We start from the raw sequence: 19,066 nt of genomic DNA, 5'->3' as shown, positions 1-19,066 counted from the left end.
TTACCATATCCCCAGCCTCTAGTATAGGGTTTGGCACACGTGACGGGCTGATTATTGAGTGATTGATAGTATAATGAGAGAATAATGGGAGTCTAAGGAAAGTTGTAGTTTGGGGGTTTTATTACTACCCCATGCACAGAATAAGAAAAGACATCCCAAGTTTACAATAGTGACAACTCTATGGTCAAATAATCTTCGACAAAGCAGGAAAAAATACACAGTGGAAAAAAGACAGTCTCTTCAATAAATGGTGCAGGGAAAATTGGACAGCTATGTGTGGAAGAATGAAACTCGACCATTCTCTTACACCATACACAAAGATAAACTCGAAATGGATAAAAGAGCTCAATGTGAGGCAGGAATCTATCAACATCCTAGAGGAGAACATAGGCAGTAACCTCTTCAACATCGGCCACAGCAACTTCTTTTAAGACATGTCTCCAAAGGCAAAGGAAACAAAAGCGAAAATGAACTTTTGGGACATCATCAAGATCAGAAGCTTCTGCACAGCAAAGGAGACAGTCAACAAAACAGAGAGGCAACCCACGGAATGGGAGAAGATATTTGCAAATGACACTACAGACAAAGGGCTGATATCCAAGATCTATAAAGAACTCCTCAAACTCAACACACACAAAACAGATAATCACGTCAAAAAAATGGGCAGAAGACATGAACAGACACTTCTACAAAGAAGACATACAAACAGCCAACAGACACATGAAAAAATGTTCATCATCATCAGCTATCAAGGAAATTCAAATCAAAACCACATTGAGATACCACCTTACACCAGTTAGAATGGCCAAAATTAACAAGACAGTAAACAAGTGTTAGAGAGGATGTGGAGAAAGGGGAACCCTCTTACACTGTTGGTGGGAATGTAAGTTGGTGCAGTCACTTTGGAAAACAGAGTGGAGATTCCTTAAGAAATTAAAAATACAGCTTCCCTATGACCCTGCAATTGCACTACTGGGTATTTACCCCAAAGATAGAGATATATGAAAAGAAGAGACATCTGTACCTCAATGTTCATAACAGCAATGGCCACAGTCACCCAACTGTGGAAAGAACCAAGATGCCCTTCAATGGACAAATGGATAAAGAAGATATGGTCCATATATACAATGGAGTATTATGCCTCCATCAGAAAGGCTGAATACCCAACTTTTGTATCAGCATGGACAGGACTGGAAGAGATTATGCTGACTGGAATAAGTCAAGCGGAGAGAGTCAATTATCATATGGTTTCACTTACTTGTGGAGCATAAGGAATAACATGGAGGACATTGGGAGATGGAGAGGAGAAGTGAGTTGGGGGAAATCGGAGGGGCAGACAAACCATGAGAGACTGTGGACACTGAGAAACAAACTGAGGGTTTTGGAAGGGTGGGGGTGGGGGGCTGGGTGACTCTGGTGGTGGGTATTAAGGAGGGCATGTATTGTATGGAGCACAGGGTGTGGTGCATAAACAGTGAATTTTGGAACACTGAAAAAAATTAAATTAAAAAAAAAATACAATAGTGACCAGACTAACTGCTATAACAAGCTAGTGACCAAACTATAACTACAATCAGGGGTCCCCCCCATTTTCCTTTTCTTTCTCTCCCTTTCTCTTCCTTATTCCCGAATTCCTGTTGTCCCTTGTCCTTTTCTCCTTTCCTCCTTTCCTCGGTCTCTTCTTTCATAAACAAGGAACAAAGCAATAGACTACCTCATTTCTATGTATGGATAAACAGAGGAGATTATATTAAGGTGAAATTTTGAAAAGCCAGAACAGCAAGTTAACTAATTTAGAGCAGATATTTGACATAGGACTGAATTTCAAAGGACCTTAAGCTAAGCAAACAGTTAACATGTCTATAGACAAGAAATCTCATGTTTTTCATATCTTTAATTTGAAAAAGATCCCTGGTTATATTAATGCCTTTTCACCTAAACTTTTAGAATAGAGGATAATATTTCTCCAATTTCTACACCTACTTTTTTTCTTTCTCTCCCTCTTTCTCTTTTTTCACTCAGAATATTCTCTAATCAAATTCACACTGGAAAGAAGAATACTGAGCAATGTATTCATCGGTTCATTTCAGGACTTTCCTAAATTCCCTCCTGGCTTTTATCTGCAGGTTCACAAATGATTCCTAATCAAGTGCATCAGAAAAGGTGATATATTTTAAGTCAGTTCCAAAATGGAAAGCCAAAGGACTTATCCAGGGGCTATCAGGCCAAGCAAGCATACCACTTTACTTAGATTGCAGAACTACTAGAGGGAATCATTAAAGAGCAGGGTCTAATGATAATGGGAGTGGATGGCAACCCTCCCTCTTCCAACCAAAAGGCCTCTTTTGACTGTCACAGAACTTGAGTTTCTAAAATGATCTCTTATTAAAATATTTCCTCAATTTTCCCTTTGTTGGTCCCAGTGCCATGCTGGTCATTATCCTAGCCCACATGAAGCACCCACTAACCACTTTGGCAACTGCCACACTTAAAATGAATGATCTTTGAATCTTCCTTCCCTCTTACTACATCTAAGCAACTACCAAACTGTATAGCTTCTGTTCCTAAAGCATGTCTCAGGTCTGGCCCACTACTTTCTATTACCAAGTCAGTCAGTCTCATTGTAGGGGGATATTATGCTTTAGTACAAAAAACAAAACAAACAAAAAACCCCAAACTATTTAGTCATACTGTTCCAAGTATCTGATTCTAGTTCTTGAGTTACTTTATAATTTTGTAAGATATAGATAATCAAGAACAATACATAATTATCATCTATAACTGTATAAATTCTGTCTGGTGAAGAGTCAATTTTCTTCCTTTCCTCCCCACCCCACTCCACCATGAGGCCAGTTTTACTTCCATTTGCACTTTTTTTTTCAATATTCTTGATTCATGAATATGTCCTTTTTTTAATAATTCCCCCTTGAACTTATGACACCTCACCAGTTTCATTAATAAGTTAAATAAAATCTTTAACATCTACTCAGTTTTATATCTGTATGATGTTATGATTTTACCTTTTTAAAAAGAAGTATATTTTGGGGCACTTGGGTGGCTCAGTGGGTTAAAGCCTCTGCCTTCGGCTCAGGTCATGGTCTTGGGGTCCTGGGATCGAGCCCCACATCAGGTTCTCTGCTCAGCAGGGAGCCTGCTTCCCCCTCTCTCTCTGCCTGGCTCTCTGCCTACTTGTGATCTCTCTCTCTCGCTCTCTCTGTCAAATAAATAAATAAATAAATAAATAAATAAATATTTAAAAAAATTTAAAAAAAAGTATATTTTAACATCAAACAGTGGTAACATTGTCACATCTTAACATTCAAGGTCATCAGTAATATGGTCCCTTTGGCCATCCTACTCCCCATGTAAACTTGTCAATACTAAAATAGCCTAAATCATTATGAGTACACGGTGGGAGCTTTTGTTTTCTTTTGCTGGTTCTTGGCCAAGACTACTCATCTGTTCAGGTCTTGCCTACCTCCACAGCTAGACCCAAGGACCACTGGGTGCATTGGACCACTGGGCCAGTCTTAATTTCATGGTCAAGAAAGTCCCCTGTGTATATGTAAGTCTGGTTGCTGTACAGCCAACAAGTTATTCCTCACTGATAATAGCAGTATTGGGGAATCTGGTTTTATGATCTAACCGCTAGGTGATTCTGTCTGGACATAATGGGGATCTCTTAGGTGAGAGATGATGAAGAATCTGTTTTGTTAACCTTTTTTTTTGGTTTGTCTGTTTGTTATGTGTGAATTCAGCTCAGTCAAGAAAACATTTTATTCTCACTGAAAGTAGAACATCCCTTTGAGATCTGCACTTGTGGGTTGTCGTGGTTCTGTGTTTATTGTTAACCTAGGACTGAGGTGGAAGAGTTCAAGCTGCAAGCTCCCAGCAAGTCCAGGCCTCTAACCGAGAAAAACTTTTACCTCTCCCTGTGTGTTTGATGTTCTCCAACCTCTGGAGCATGTAAATAAATAATAAGTCTCTCAAATCCAAACTGCTCCATTCTAATTGGTTCAAAAGGGAAAATAAACACTCATGTAACTCTAATATTCCTAAATTTCTCAGAAAATTAAAAAAAAAAAATGGACACGAAAAACTAGCCTTAGGGGCGCCTGGGTGGCTCATCGGGTTAGAAGCCTCTGCCTTCAGCTCGGGTCATGATCCCAGGGTCCTGGGATTGAGCCCCACATCGGGCTCTCTGCTCAGTGCGGAGCCTGCTTCCCCCTCTCTCTCTGCCTGCCTCTCTGCCTACTTGTGATCTCTATCTGTCAAATAAATAAATAAAATCTTAAAAAAAAAATTTCTCACAGGAACCTCAAGGTTAGAAGCAGTTTTGTCACAAGTTCATGTAATAAAGTTGCATCTTTTACAATCTAGGTGAGTTTGATAACTTTTGGTTTGAAAATAGCTATCTGATTCTCCACTGGTTTTATCACTGCAATTGTAATCGTTTGCTATTGTTGCATGACAATATTATCACAAACTTCTACGCTTAAAGCAATACACATTTATTAACTCACAGTTTCTGTTGATCAATCAAAGCTAAGTTCATTAGGCCTACTGCAGGAAGGGATAACACCACCTTGAGAGATCCCAGTAATGTCTTAAAATGGGGAAATTAGGGGAGGATAATTATAGGGCTCGGGGATCTGGACTTAAGTGGTTGAAGGCAAGTTTGTCAAGACAGAAAACTAATTGACACGGGGGACAGTCCTTGACATAATAGTTTAGGATTGAGAAATATAGCAAGGTCTGCTTCTTGACATGAGTCTTAATAAGTAAATGTTTTTTTTATAAGCTACCTATTTGGCCAAGTGAGCAATTTATTATCCTGATAGGAAACAGAGCTGTTTGGCCAGATGAACAAATCATATGGATAAATTGCTTTTCAGGAATTTCCTAAAGCAAATAGTAAATTTGTTTATTGGTTTATATCTTTATCCTCCTGAGCAAAAATTTCCTGGAATAAGTATTATTAAGTCAAATTGATACAGGGAATCTCAGCTCTCACTCACAAGCTCTGTGAATATAAAGGGCCTAAATTCTTAAATTTTAATTCTGATAAATGGTTCTCTAAGTTGTAGCATGTCCACTTAAGCAAGATACTTATTTAAGTTTAAAATCCTGGGTTACTCTTAAATGAAGTTATTTAATGCCTAACCTTAGACACTTAGACAATTTCTAGGTGAACTATAATACTGAAATGTGTTCAGTCAACGTATTTTTAATATCTATGCTTTTGTTTCTTACAGTGGGTATATTTGTTGGTCATGTTAATGCTTGTGTTCATTTTGCTAATTTAAAATGCAAAAATAAGTGTATGTGACTCTAGAGAGTTTTATGTGTGCCTTCAGGAGTTTTGCCAATTTGCTAAAGTATACGATAGATACTACTACATTTCCCTTCCAGTTTTCTCTACGAAATATAAGTTAGCTAATTTGACTGAAAGTTACCATCCATACAGGTAATCAAAGACCAGACCAAAGCAATTGTCACAGAAAACTACAACTATGAATACAAGGCAATGGAAGGGCACATATGGCCCTTATCACTACATCTCTATCTTTGGGGTAAATACCCAGTAGTGCAATTGCAGGGTCATAGGGTAGCTCTATTTTTAATTTTTTGAGGAATCTTCACACTGTTTTCCAAAGTGGCTGCACCAACTTGCATTCCCACCAACAGTTTAATAGGGTTTCCCTTTCTCCACATCCTAAACAATGATTCTTGGAATGCTGGGGGGAAAAAAAAGAGATCCTAAACAAACAAACAAACAAAAACAAGGCAATGGAAGGTGTTTTTGTTTTCGAGGAAAGGAGAGTAGCTTTGTCTTAAAAAATTTGGTTCTTCCAGGGTGCCTGGGTGGCCCAGTGGGTTAAGCCTCTGCCTTCGGCTCAGGTCATGATCTCAGGGTCCTGGGATCGAGTCCCACATCGGGCTCTCTACTCAGCAGGGAGTCTGCCTCCCCTTCTCTCTCTACCTGTCTCTCTGCCTACTTGTGATCTCTCTCTCTCTCTCTCTCTGTGTCAAATAAATAAAATTAAATTAAAAAATACATTCCAGAATGTAAAAGAGGATTGTGTGAGACAAACATTTGATACAGAAAGGAATAGTTGGCAGAAAAAAAAAGCAAACTATTTGTCTCAAACTGCAAGCTAGGAGTCTGAAAAAAATAAAATGTATTCAAGTTTTGACAAAGTTCACTCAGTTTTGGTGGATTTATTTGTAAGATAATTTAAAAAGTAGAGCAGGGAATTAATGAATCCTTTACTGCTAAATAGAATATTAATGCTAAACTAGATTTGGTTTTCTAAATATTAAAATGACAGTTTATCTTGAACTATTTGTCCTTCTCTTAACAAGGGATAGTAAATAGTTATTCTTTCACATTCTCTGTGATCTGTCTGCATGGCAGAAATTCCATATCCCATCAAAACAGACTTCTATATTTTATGCTGACTTTGTTAAGCCCTTGATTATTAAGCAACAAGAACATAAAGTTCCTCATTTCTGAAATATCTAAGATTCCTTTCAATTGTGTTACCTTCTTGTCATTTAGAATACTATATTGTCACTTTGAATAAGAGGTAGCCAACTGATGGTTTCTCAGGCACACCTGATCCTGTCATAATCGGTGATCTAAAGTGCTCTGATAACTCTTTTGATTTTGCTTTCCCATGATCATATCCCAGATTCAGAAAAATTAAAATTTCAGGATTTTTCTTTACATGTAAAACTTCTTTGAAAATTTCCCATCAGCATCCTAGAAGTTCATGAAGATTTGTTGTTTTGCCTTATAACAGAAGTGATGCCCCAAATAGTTGTTTTCTTGACATTTTCTGTATTTCCTTGATTAGCTCAACACTATTGTAAGAACTAATCAAAATAGCAGTCAAATTAAAAGGTAAGTTTTATAGATTAAATAAGACTCACATACATGTTTCTGAGATTGTACATATAACAGAATGAATTAAAAGGTCCTGGAGATCTGTCAGCTCTCTCACTGTTCATAATACAATCTGATTCCTGGGAAAAATACTAATCATATTATTACAAAAAATTATGTCCTGCACTCAATACAGATTGTACTCATTTCAATTTTGGCATTGTTCATTACCATGGTAAAATAACCATAATCACTTAGTCTCATGATTCCTGTTATCTTCTGAAACTTGCCAAAAGGTACGGAAGTTAACATTTGTATCTTCACCAAAGAAAGACAATCTCAGAATTTCACAAAAAGGACTGTACTGTGTTCTTTTAACTGTTGATATCAACAATTGGCTCAGGAGTTGCAACTCTAGAGCATAAAGATAACAGTGCCTGCACAGTTGTCAGGTATATGTGGGATTTCCAAGAGCTGTTCCACTTCAGAAGCAGATGACTTCACGAAAGCAGCCTGATGACCCAAGATGTAGCAGAACAAGAAATAAATACATAAATGAACACAACGAACTAAATTTAACCATAGATCCTTGGCTTGGAATACTGATGGTAGTTATTTGTTATCTATTTTCTGATATTTGTATGAAGAAGTCCTTTCTTTTACTTGGTCACTTACCTCTAACTCTCTAACTCTCAACATCAAGTGAAATATTTTAAAAATAGCTTCTAAGACTTAGTGCCTCCTTCAGAATTTAAAACCAACTATGTATACTGAGCCTCTATATCTTACATCAAAATAAAGTTACCTGCATAGGGTTAATAAGAAACTGTTTTCCTTTCACCAGTATCAAATTCTTATAAAAAAAATTTTGTGTTACCCCAACAGAGAGTTTTTACTGCCTTCAGTTGTGACACCGTCACACAAGATCCTAACCGGAGAGTCATATATGAAAATAGGTGACATTTTATCAGTTATGAAAATTCCATCATTAAGGAGCAAGTGTACTTTATGTGTAAAAGCAAGAGACCATAAACCAGGTACCACCCAAGAACACTGGTCTGATACCTGTTTTTTGGTTAAAGCTTCACAGATCATAGGCAGCATCACTCACTGGCTGGCCAAGAACTAGAGTATTTGGGACTTCAAATAGAAAGGAATTCTCCGGAATCTATAAGCAATGAAGATGAAATCTTGGGACAGGAGGGAAAAAAAAAAGATGCTTTTAAATGACTGAATCCTATATCCCTTCGTGAAATTATTCAGCAGAATTGAGTTCTTTGCCCTGTATAGCTGCTCAATACTGAATGCTCAAGGAGGCACATATGGTTAGTTAATACCTTTTGCTGAACTATGTAAACAAACACAATGAAACCAGACGTGTGTGTGCGTGTGTTTGTGTGTGATCAAAAACAGCCTCTAAAGGTTATTTATGATCAAAAGAATACATTATTAAGCAAAATTATTTAAAACTTGGAAATAAAGCAAAAATGTGGGTGGCAGGACCTTTCAATAATGTACTGGGGTACCACTTAACAGATTAAATCAAGTATTATTTAATTATCATCTAAAGGAAGGTATCTGTGCTTGACTATTTTCTATTAAACACCCAGTCTCTGTGACATACACCTTCAGTGATAGATATTGACTGGTAGAGAGCAAACCGAAGAACAACGGCTTGTGAATTTACCAGTGACAATGAACTTTGAAAGAAGAAAGAATCTTTTACTGAGCATCACCTAAGTGTCAAAAACTATACATTACTCATTACTCATAAAAACAATCTTGAGTGATAGGTATTATTATCTTCCTTTTACAAGTAAGAAAGTTGAAGTTCAATAGGCAAAATGATTTGCCACATTATTTAGCTAGTAAATGGTGAAGCCAGATGTCAAACCCTGAACATTCTTTCAAAACCTACGCTCTTTTACATTATTCTACCCCCGTAGTAAAAACTTTTTTCCTAACGACCACAAAGTTAGACCTGCCACTTCTGCAAACCAAAAATGATATCTAAATGTCACCAAAAAGAAAAATATGATAGTTAAAAAGGCAGAATTTCATGATGGGAAATGTAAGTATATGTTCTGTGTGCATAGAGTAAAAGATCTATGAGTCATCTCCTGCAACCCACTAACTGTTTCGTTGAAGATTGCTCTTCATCATCTAGCTAGATGGCAATTAGAAGCGTGTGAGACAAAGTATCCCTTAGGAAAAACTGGCTCAAGAATAAATCATTTAAAGTGCTTTACAGACGTTACCTAATACATTTTCACACATCCCTGTGAGCTACACAGCCCCACACAAAAAGCGATTCTAATTTGTTTATGGACCTTCAAAGGTGATACAGTGTAAAGTGGAAGGCCAGTGGAAGTCTAACAACATTAGACTTACCTGAGGCCTAGGGCAGTTTTGGCCATTTCAGCTGAAACACCACTAAGTTAATTAACCTCTATTGTTTTCCTTAACCTGCTTAATGAAAATGTCAGTACCATTTGGGCCAGAAGGCTGTGAAACCAGGCAGGTCGTTTAGTATTTTTTTCTCCCCATCAAGCTGCTCCATTCCTATCTGATCAATGGTTAACATCCTTCACCTTAGAAACGGTGGGAGATATTCATATTCTCCTTCCCTAAGGGACAGGGTGCCTTTTAAAAAGCAGTGAACTGTGAATTTCCAGCTAATTTAAACAACTCTTCTACAGAAAGGAGAATTTGTCTTAGCCTTTGAGGAAGACCTTGGACAAAATAATTGTTACACTACCATCCCTCTCCCCCCTCCTTTATCTTTAAAAACTGTTTACACAAAAAATGTTGATTTCACCTGGGAAAAAAAAAAAAAGGTGTACAACTTGGAATGGAGTGGGAGATGCATTTTTTTTCTGCCCTAGAGAAAGGGTGTTGAGAGTGGTGGGTGCAACAGAATTTCACACATGAAAATTTAGTATGTACTATATTTTCTGGGTTTCAATTTTTAAACACACTTCAGTGTAAAGAAGAAGACACTGAAAACAATGTTATGATAATCTTTCCTAAGCTTGTTGCCACTTCAGTCTCCCGCATGTTGGTAATGATCCCTGAAGCCACCACTTAGTTGCTCAAGCCAGAAACAGAAGTCACACTTGGTTCTTCCTCCTCATCTCTCACATACAAACCATCAGCAAATCTTGTCTATTTTACCTCTAAAGTTTGTCTCTAATCTGTCTACCTTTTTCTCATTTCCTCTGATTTTACCCTTGTTGAAACCAGGAAAGTAAATGAGAATCCAAAGACAGGTAGTAAAGCGCTTTCTCAGAAGTACAGACATTTGGAAACACTACAATTGGAGCAGAAGGAAAGAAGATAGAAGCTGGAAAAGTGGGAGAAAGATAACACAACTGGGGTATGTGGAGCATTTAGACAAAAATCCACCCAGAAACCTGAGGTTGCCTCTCACACATTTCCCAATCTGAACACAAGGTTAGATGTAAACATAAGGTACATTCACGATGCGTTTGTTATATTTAAGACTATTATATCATGTTTGAAACTTTTACCTTATACAACTTCCAAATGATTACTGAGATTTCTGTATAATTTTTTCAAGGTGAAATCTTCCAGATTAAAAAAAAAATGCAACTAAAAACATATGATAAGGTAACTGAGGAATAGTTTAGAATTTCTTATTCTTTTTTGTATCAGTTTTTGAATACCTGAGTAAACACAGATTGGATATTTGGGTTTTGTTTTGGGTACACTCAACTTAATCACAGAATCCGAATGCCAATATTTGAATTCACTGTAATAAGAGTAAGTTTTAAATCTACCATAGGAAATTATTCACTTGTCCAAACAGGCCAAAATTCAGTTTGGAAAATATTTATCTATCCCATAGTCTCAAAAATTTTTAGAAGAAAAGTATATCAATTTTCTCCAGTGTTCTTCATTAAATGACCTTTAATTTAGATTTAAGAAACATTAATTACTTATTAAGTTCAAGGCATATTCATGTATCAAAAGATAATTTTTAGAAGAGGATACAGCATGACTTTCATACAGATATAAAATGAACATGTGTCTAAATTTTTATTTAATTCATTAATTAATGAAGGAACCAGAAGATATTATAATTGGTTCAAAGGACAATTAAAAGAACCACACATATATGGCATTAGGAATGGTGAAATAAATTTGCTTAACAAATGTAAAACTTCAAAACTGCTCAATATCCACAGAGCAATAATCAACTGAATCCCAATGAGATACAATTTGCATTTCTATGGACAAAAATCATTTGCATTACTATAAGTATTATATAACTTAGAGGAATGTAAAATAACTCAAAGACAATAAAAGATTCAGAGACCCGATAGAATCAGATAATCTGGACAATGCCCACTTTCCCATTGAAGACAACCACAATATCTTGGACCATTTCTAAGTCTTTCACAAGTTTTCTCTACAAAATACAAAAAGTACTAACTCCCTGTGCCCCAGTGCATAAAATCTAGAAGGAGGGGAATGAAGAAGACAAAGATAAACATAATAATTGAATAGATTATAAAGCACAGTGGGATGTATCCCAAAAGACTGAGCTGATAATTTCCCAATACACACAATCTGCACAAGCACAGAAGATATCTGTTCTGATTGGAGGGCGCCTGTGCTGGGTGCATACTTAAGCACAGATAGAAACAAAGTACCATGAGAAATCCAAGTTATGGGAGCCATTGCCTTATTTCATGGAAGAGACAAAATGGGGCAGTCTTTAAAGGAGAAAATTCTTCTGATTGTGGTAATCATTTCACAGACTGCATAGATCAAATCATCACATTGAACACTAGAAATATAAACAACTGTCTCTGTCAATCACTCCTCAACAGAGCTGAAGTAGGGAAAAAAGAAGACAGGTTTTAAACAAGCAGAATGTGAGGTGCAGGGAAAAAAAAGTATTTTAAGCAAACGTTAGAGGAGGAGCAAGGTGACAGATATATAATGTCCCTGGCTTGTAGGTTAGCATGGTTGAAGGAAATGAGAGCTAAATAGAAGACATGGTGGTTTAGGCCAAACCACAGACAACCCTCAATGTAAGAGGCTGGGAATTCTGTGTGTACTGACAGGGAACCCCCAAAGTTTTAAGCAGGGAAATGACAAGACCAAACAGGAGCCTCAGACAAATAACTCTAGCAGCAATTAGCAAAAGAAAGAGAGAGAGAGAGAGAGACTGAAAACGTGAGCTATTAGAAAAAGGAGCAGCAGGAACCTATTGCAATGGTCAGGCTGGAGCCTGAACCAGAGCATTCTGGGAGAAGGAAAGAGCCTTAGGAAGCCAGAATAAGCAGCATATGGTAATTCACTAATTAAGTGATTTGGGGGGTTTTGACTGTGCACTCAATATTAGTTAAAATTTGAGCATACACCCCTCCAACTAATGCATAGTTATTTAGTCATAAAAAATGTACTGGTCTATTAATAAACTAATATAATACATGTAATTTGAAACATTCATACGTGCTCACAAACTTTTTTTGGTCTTAAAGAGAGTGGTTTAATTCGTGTTTGGATGCTTAACTTCTAAACGTCTTGTTAATTTCCATGGCTTCATATTAGCAGTAACTTACCTCCAAGCACCACAGATTTATAGCAAGATCTGTGGTTTACAATGAGCAAATGTAAATTCTCATTTCAAATAATCGGGATAACTTCAAAATTTTTTCTGATTTCTTACAGATTTAAGTTATCCATGTCTACGTATGTCATGGATGATACATAATCTATGTATATATCTGATATATCTATATGTGTGTATATGATAAATAGACATTTTTTAAACAAGTAATGTAGTTGATGAAGAGCTTGTTATTAGCAGAAGATTCCATTCTATACATTCTTGTTTGCTAGTGCTTTTATAATTAGAATCATATTCAATTCACATTTACCATAGGGATTTTTAAGTCATCTTCTATTCTGTGAGTTTAAATAAAAGTAGATAATACAATCTGTCAATCCATTTGCTAGGCTTATAGGTAAAATATGCTTAAAGTCAACAAATAAGTGAGCTATTGCTGATCTCTTCACAAATATGAATTCCCATACTCCCCTCAGGATTCCTCTCCATGTGCACTTGACATGACTCTACATACAGAACAAGTTAGAGTACCAGGGAAGCACTTACATGGAATAGTAATAAAACCTTATTTTATTGTAGTTAGGAATATTGAAATAACTTCCTAGATCTATGATAAGCCATTCCTGCCCAGACATGCCACATCAGCAAATCAAAAATTATCTAAGTTTTGTGTCTCTGTAAATGCCCCCACTTAACCAGAAATGCAGTGAGCCAATATGCAAACGCCAAGCTAGCTCTGGACCGTATACATATTTTCTTGTTTCTTTTCATCCCCAAATTGACTATGTGATGCCAGCCAATTAGATATCGTCTCTTTTTCTTTTCCTTGGTTCTTTATTTTTTTATCCAATAAAAATTCCTTGTCTTCCACCACATTTTGCAATTCTGTAAAAGGAGCTATCCATTTCATAAGATGTTAAGTGAAGTTTGTTTTTATCACCTAAATTATCTTTTAAAATCATTTTTAACAGGAATTCACTAGAAATAGAAGTTTTAGTACTTTGTTCTGACTCTCTAACGGCTCATCTGTGATCACACACCCAACTAAAAACCCATACTTGTTAAGGCAGAGGAGAAAGATGAGTCAAAAATTAGGAGGCACGACTAGGAGACAGTAGTGTCAGTAAACTAAATGGTAAACATAATAGAATGAATGGGTTTTGAAGTTATATAAAGCTGGTTTCCAACACATTGAATCTAAGGTACCAGGAGATACTCAGTGAAGCTATCCCTGAGATATATGAACAAGGTCTAGAGCACATGAGAGGAATCTAGGTTGCATGCACAGATCCAAAGTGATAGTTGAAGCCAACTTGTAACATAGGTTTCCCAAGAAGAAAAGTAAGCAAAACAAGAAAACTCTGAAAAGTACTTACATATAAGGATTTGAAAAAGCAAGAGGATACTTCTTGGAGATGCGTGAGAAAGGAGAGAGAGAGAAGGCTGTAGTGTCATAGAAGTCAAAAAGAAAAGATTTTAAGAAAGCAAATATTCCAACAACACTGCTCAGGGAAGAAGGATAAAGCTAGGATAAAGATATTGGATTTGGTCACTTAGGATGTGGTTGACATTTGAACAAGTGGTTTAAGTAAAGTAATAGGAGTAGAAGTCAGTTTTCAAGTTCTTAAAAATCAATTAAGCAGTGAAAGAAAGGAAGAAAAGAAAGAAAGAAGGAAGGAAGGAAGGAAGGAAGGAAAGAAAGAAAGAAAGAAAGAAAGAAAAGGAAAGGAAAAAAGAAAAGAAAGAAGGAAGGAAAGAAAGAAAGAAAAGAAAAGAAGCAAGGGAAGGAAGGAAGGAAAGGAAAGAAAAGAAAGAGAAGAAAAGAATGAAAGGAAAAAGAGGGTAATCACAGATTGTTCCTTCAAGAAGTCCGATAGGGGAGCACCTGGGTGGCTCAGTGGGTTAAAGCCTCTGCCTTCGGCTCAGGTCATGATCTCAGGGTCCTGGGATCAAGCCCCGCATTGGGCTCTCTGCTTGGCAGGGAGCCTGCTTCCTCCTCTCTCTGCCTACTTGTGATCTCGATCTGTCAAATAAATAAATAAAATATTTAAAAAAATAATAATTTTTTAAAAAGTTCGATAGGGAGAAGAGAGATTGTGTAGTGAATTAAGAAAAATGTTTTAAATTGGAAACATTTGAGCTTATATGTAGGGCAAACAGTGAAGAGGAATAAATTGAAGATAGAAATAAAGAAGGGAAACTTATGAGACCAAGTTCTCAAATAGGGATATACCAAGACATAGATGAAAGAGGCAGCTTTAGGGAGAGAAGGGAGGAATTTTTCAAATCTGAAAAGAAGTATAGTTAATAATACTATATTGGGTATTTCAAAGTTGCTGAGAGAGTAGATCTTAAAAGTTTTCATCACAAGAAAAAATCTTTTAATTATGTATGGTGACTGATATTAACTAGATCATTGTGTAATACTTCATATATAAATATATATAAATGTCAAATCATTACATTGCACACCTAAGATTAATATGTTAGATGTCAACTATACAATAAAAAATTAGATCAATATAAACTAATGAATGGATATAGTGAAACAGAAACAGTTTATACCAGAAGATTCTCACCTCAAAATTGTGTTCCTTCTACTGTTCTGGCTGCTCCATTTCATCGCCTTTTCTTGTCCTCTTTATCCCCACAACCTCCTGTGGTAAAATGAGAAATAGATATTTGGTTAGAAGAAGAGGGATAAATGTTGTAGTTGTTTCTGCTTTTAAGTAATGCACATCTGTAAGTGTTCCTATCAGATGATTTCTCTTTTTATCATTAGGGGGTGAGGTAACCTGCAGAGCATTACTAAACATTCTGGAAGGTTTAGGGGTAGGCAAATGAACATAGAATCATTACCTAGTTTTTAACATCATCAGATTTGAGCTTTGAAAAGTTCAGTCTGGTTAGAGGTATGGCAGAGAAGCAGTAAGATTGGATTTTTGAGCCAGAATTGAGGAAGATGAGTGAAAGGAATAGGAAATTCAGGCAAGAAATCATGCCTTAACCAAGGCAACAGCAAGAGGCTAGAGCACAGACCTCATATTTGAGAGTTATTTAGAAGGGAGAAAGGGAGTGGATCCAGTGGAGACCTCAAAGTCAATTACTCTTTCTAGATACTTGTCATAGAAGAAAGAGAAATGTAGCAATAAACACACAGAAATAGTCCCTGAATATATTTCATTAAAAAGAGAAACTTATTGGTAGAAGGGGAAACAGCCAGGAGAGAGGGAGAACTTAAAGAAGACACAGAGAGAGGATGATTGACATAGGGATGACTGATGGGAGTCATCAACACCCCAGGAAAAGGGATGGAAAGAGATTTAGAGCAGAGGAGAGGGATTAGCTTTAAACTAGGGGGAAGGAAGAACGAAGTCACAAGCTATTTACAATATTTCAGAAAGCCTTCTGGAAATTGCAATTAAATAAAATGTCAAGTTTCTTTACTTTTGGCAGGCATTAAATCAATCCTGCGGGCCAACACTGGTTATCACACACTGATCAGAAATTCTAATTTGCTGTTGATGACATCATAGAAATTGCTAGGATGTTATTGGCGGACCATATGCTGTTAGCAGAGTTATTTATCTGGTTTTTACAATATCTGATTTAATTCCTCCAGCATGTGATCAACCTTGGATCAGAAGAGTGACAGCCAAAATTAAGCGACCATTTCCAGGGAACAGTGCCTAGTGTTTGTACACTTATTTAACTTTATTGCTTATTAGCATTACATCCATGACAGTGATGTATGTGATTTCATTTAAGTGACAAAATCTTTCAAGATATGGGGTCCACGGATGAAAACATAATAAAAGGAGTTCTTGGATGAAAAGAGTTGGGATGACAAGATCTCAATAGTCCCTTCAAATCTTACATTCTATAATTTTAAGAGGGGTTCATAAACACAAGTTCAGGAACGGCTGAATGGGAAAGTTGTAAAGAATACTTGAAAACACCCCACCTAACCAGTGACTCACTTTAAACAAGGCAAATAGATAGGAAAGCAATGTAAATAACCATTTCCATCTGGAGGGCAGCACAGGAGAGACCAAAAAAAAAAAAAAAAAAAAAAAGTGGGTGAGGGCTAACACTTAATAAAAGCAAAAGCATGCTTGCTTTATCGATAACCACAAAACATTAACCAACTTTAGGAGCAGGAATGATTGTCATGAGCACACTTTTTAATGTTTGGCGCATCTACCTAGCCAACCCTTACGTAAATACAAATGAAGAGCGAGGATCTTTTCCCCTCAACACCTACACCAAGCTAGGCTCATTCTGTACCTTCTACTCTGTACTTTGGTGTACCTTCGCCCACTGGAACTGGGCACTTTTTCTTTTTTTAAGTTTCAAGAGAAATGGAGCAAGAAAGTAAGTTTAAGAGTTGACTGGTCTTCTTCGTGGGTTGGGTGCTCCGGCTATCAGCAATTTCAACACCTGGCAAGCATCTAGGATCAGCCAGACTGACCAGACGCCAGGAATAGCACATCCACCTGGTTAGGTTCGGGGAGGGGGGGGGGGCGTAGAAAGGTAAGGAAAAGGGTCTGTTGGGGAAAGGGGGAGTAGAATAACGTGACCTGTAGTTCTGTTACCTCCAACCTGGGCTCAGGTAGTGGCCAGAGAGACAGGAGAAAGCCCCAGGACTCGCTTTTGGGCTAAGTTGGACCCTTTGTCCTCTCTACGCACATCCTCATGTCCCTGCCGCCGCCGCCGCCCGCCAGGGCCCATGACCCGGTGACCCCGGAGAGCGGTCTGGTGCCCGCGACCCCGGAGCACTGGGCATCCGGAGCCCCCTCGCAGGCGCAGCCGCTATTAAGGCAGGAGGCTAAAGGGGAGGAGGAGGAAGGGGAGGAGACAGGCGTCCAGGGCGCCTGGGGAACCGGCACTGCCGAGCAGGGGTGGCGAGGCTGGGATAAAGCCGCCGAGGCGGCCGCGGCCGAGGAGGGGCAGGTGGAGGCCCGGGGCGCCGCGGCGGTGGGGTCAGGCTCCCCGGCGGGAGGCGCGGGTGGCGGCCGCGGGGGCTGGCGGCGGCTCCTCGCTTGGCTGCGGCGGCGGCAGCCCCAGTGCTGCCCCTGTGCGGCGCCCCTTCCCCGCTCCGCCGCGCACTGTTGTCATGGAGGAACCAAGATGGCGGCTCTGGCCTACAACCTGGGCAAGCGGGAGATCAACCACTACTTCAGCGTGAGGAGCGCCAAGGTGCTGGCGCTGGTGGCCGTGCTGCTCCTCGCAGCGTGCCACCTCGCCTCCCGCCGCTACCGAGGTGAGCGGGCCCTCCCCCTGCCTGGGCCGGCCGGGGGAGGAGGCGACGCGGCGGCTGGAGGCCGCCCCCCTCGCCCAACACACGCCCACGCTCACGCGTTCGCCCGCCCGCCCGCCAGCCCGCGCGCCGGGCCGGCGGGGAGGCGGTGCCCCCACGTGCCCCCAGGTGGCCCCGGCGGCGGCCCGGGTGCCCCTGGCCGACTGAGCGGACCCCAGTGCGGGCCGCCCCCAGAAAAGGGCCCGTGGTCCTGGGGCCCCAGAGCCGCCAGCGCAGCGGTCTTGGCAGCAGATCCGGGCCTGGCGCGAGCTGCTTTCGGGGTCCGGGCTCCTGCGCGAGCTGGGCCGGGGAGCCGCGCCAGGCCCGGGCCTCGCGTGCACCAGGTCGGACCCTCGGACCTCGGGGGCCAATCGGGGACGCCGAAGGCGGAGGCCGCCCGGCCAGGGGCACCTTTGCCAGAGTTGGGGTCGTCTATTCTGAGCCCTAGGGGTCCGGCTCTTTGGCTTTTGTTTAATCCGGTCTCTGCCCTGTACTGCAGAGCCGAGCTGTTGTTGGACAGCGGCAAGGGCCGCCCCATTTTCCTCTGCCGCCCGGGCGACAGCTGGCAAAAGATGCCCTTGGCCAAATGGAGGAGGTATCAACCAGCCTCTGTGATTCAGAAACGTTTAAAGGGTCTGTCTGCACACTTTCTACAAAGTAAAGGCGCTGGGGCAGATAGAAAAGAAGTTTTGGGTTGACAGGAGTCGAGGTGGGCAAGGAAGTTACTACACTGGAAGCAGTTTGAAAGGAGGCCTTCCGTGTGGATATTGAAATTGGTGTGAAGGGTAAAAGGAAATATGACCTTATTTCAAAACGAATTATCTTTCAGTAATCAAGGGATATTTACTTGTCCTTGTTGATTGATTTTTTTTTTTTTAATTTTCTCTGTTAAAATGCCACTAGCAGAGAGGCTGGCAAGCTGAGGGAAATTAATAATGATAGGATCTTTTATTTTTGGCTCTTAGTATTATCGAAGCCATTATCTGGACAGCTCTGGGTGACTATGAGATTAATTGGTCAAGATGTAATGTGTAATGGACAGGTGCACATTTAACGCTATTCCCATTAAACTTCGCACCCACTTTGGCAAAATATCCAGTAAATGGGGTATTGGAATCTGAGCTCTGTTCTCATCCCAGGAGATCTTTCAAAGTGTAGGGTATTTTGAGCAGTTTTGCTACTTTTTTCCCCTGCAATTCTTGAGGATTATAAATCTTTAGTACTGTACTGGATGAATATCTCTGTATATAAATGCACTGAATCGATTTTAAAAGAT

General features: G+C 39.3%; 1 protein-coding gene across 1 annotated transcript in view; it reads left to right on the top strand.

Moving 5' to 3' along the window:
* Positions 1-17,252: 17,252 nt before the first annotated feature.
* The window catches only part of CASD1 (CAS1 domain containing 1), a 55,787-nt gene continuing 53,973 nt past the window's right edge, over positions 17,253-19,066 (top strand). Inside the window, exon 1 of the mRNA XM_032874950.1 lies at positions 17,253-17,754. Coding sequence (XP_032730841.1) covers positions 17,622-17,754 — 133 coding nt within the window. The 5' untranslated portion in view covers positions 17,253-17,621. The remainder of the gene's footprint in view (positions 17,755-19,066) is intronic.

The sequence above is a fragment of the Lontra canadensis genome, unplaced genomic scaffold, assembly GCF_010015895.1.
Source record: "Lontra canadensis isolate GAN:19392208 unplaced genomic scaffold, GSC_riverotter_1.0 scaffold2, whole genome shotgun sequence".
NCBI lineage: Eukaryota > Metazoa > Chordata > Mammalia > Carnivora > Mustelidae > Lontra > Lontra canadensis.
Note: the sequence above shows the minus strand (reverse complement) of the source record. Positions and strands in the feature narration are given on the sequence as shown.